At 52.1% G+C, this 956-nt stretch overlaps 1 protein-coding gene across 1 annotated transcript in view; it reads right to left on the bottom strand.

Annotated features, from left to right (window-relative positions):
- Window positions 1–956, bottom strand: part of LOC103460690 (apoptosis-stimulating of p53 protein 1-like) — a 45472-nt gene that overhangs the window by 36395 nt on the left and 8121 nt on the right. The window contains exon 4 of the mRNA XM_017303439.1: window positions 681–733. Coding sequence (XP_017158928.1) covers window positions 681–733 — 53 coding nt within the window. The remainder of the gene's footprint in view (window positions 1–680; window positions 734–956) is intronic.

The following is a 956-nucleotide window of genomic DNA, read 5'->3' as shown; positions in this document are numbered from 1 at the left end:
CCGCTAATCACTAACCGCTAACCACTCACAGCTAACCATTAGCCACTAATCACTCACAGCTAACCACTAGCCGCTAATCACTAACCGCTAACAACTCACAGCTAACCATTAGCCACTAATCACTCACAGCTAACCACTAGCCACTAATCACTCACCGCTAACAACTCACAGCTAACCTCTAGCCGCTAATCACTCACAGCTAACCTCTAGCCGCTAATTGCTAACCGCTAACCACTCACAACTAAATACTAGCCGCTAACCACTCACCGCTAACCACTAGCCTCTATCTGCTAACTGCTTTGTTAATAAAAAGTCTGGTTCTGCTGAGCCCAGGTTGGCCCGGTTCTGGTGCGGTCTGGTTCGGGTTGGACACTGACATCATCCTCGTGCTTCCTGTGAGGCCCCACCCCCTCACAGCTGATGTCACTTAAAGCTGCAGGCGTCCTCTTAAAGCGACAACGTCCCATTAAACACACAGCCGCAGCGTCTCATGGCGTTGCCATGGAGACGGTTGTCTTGCATGTCCAACAGTCCTGTCCCCGTCCTGACCTAATCTCAGGCTACAGGTCAAAGATCAAAACTTCTCTGTTCCAGGACGCTGGTTCTGTTCAACCAATAAACCATCAGAACTAACCTGCAGCGGCCCGGTTCTGCTGCAGCGGCCCGGTTCTGCTACTGACACTCGGTTCTGCTGCAGCGGCCCGGTTCTGCTACTGACACTCGGTTCTGGTACCTGGGGAGACGGAGACTCTGCAAGGTGAGAGGAAGAGGAGGAAGAGGAGGAAGAGGAGGAGCTTTCAGACAATCCTCTTAACCTGGTTATGTCATGGACCAGGATAATCCTGCCTTCACTGACCGACCTGACCGGATCAGAACCGGGTCATCACTGTAGCAGCCGAGGTTCAAAATGGAGGAGGAAGAGGAGGAAGAGGAGCTGGTTGTTTCTACTGAGTTAC

Source organism: Poecilia reticulata, unplaced genomic scaffold, assembly GCF_000633615.1.
Source record: "Poecilia reticulata strain Guanapo unplaced genomic scaffold, Guppy_female_1.0+MT scaffold_276, whole genome shotgun sequence".
In the NCBI taxonomy this organism is placed as follows: Eukaryota; Metazoa; Chordata; class Actinopteri; order Cyprinodontiformes; family Poeciliidae; genus Poecilia; species Poecilia reticulata.
The sequence above is the reverse complement of the archived record's forward strand: the minus strand, read 5'-3'. Positions and strand labels throughout refer to the sequence as shown.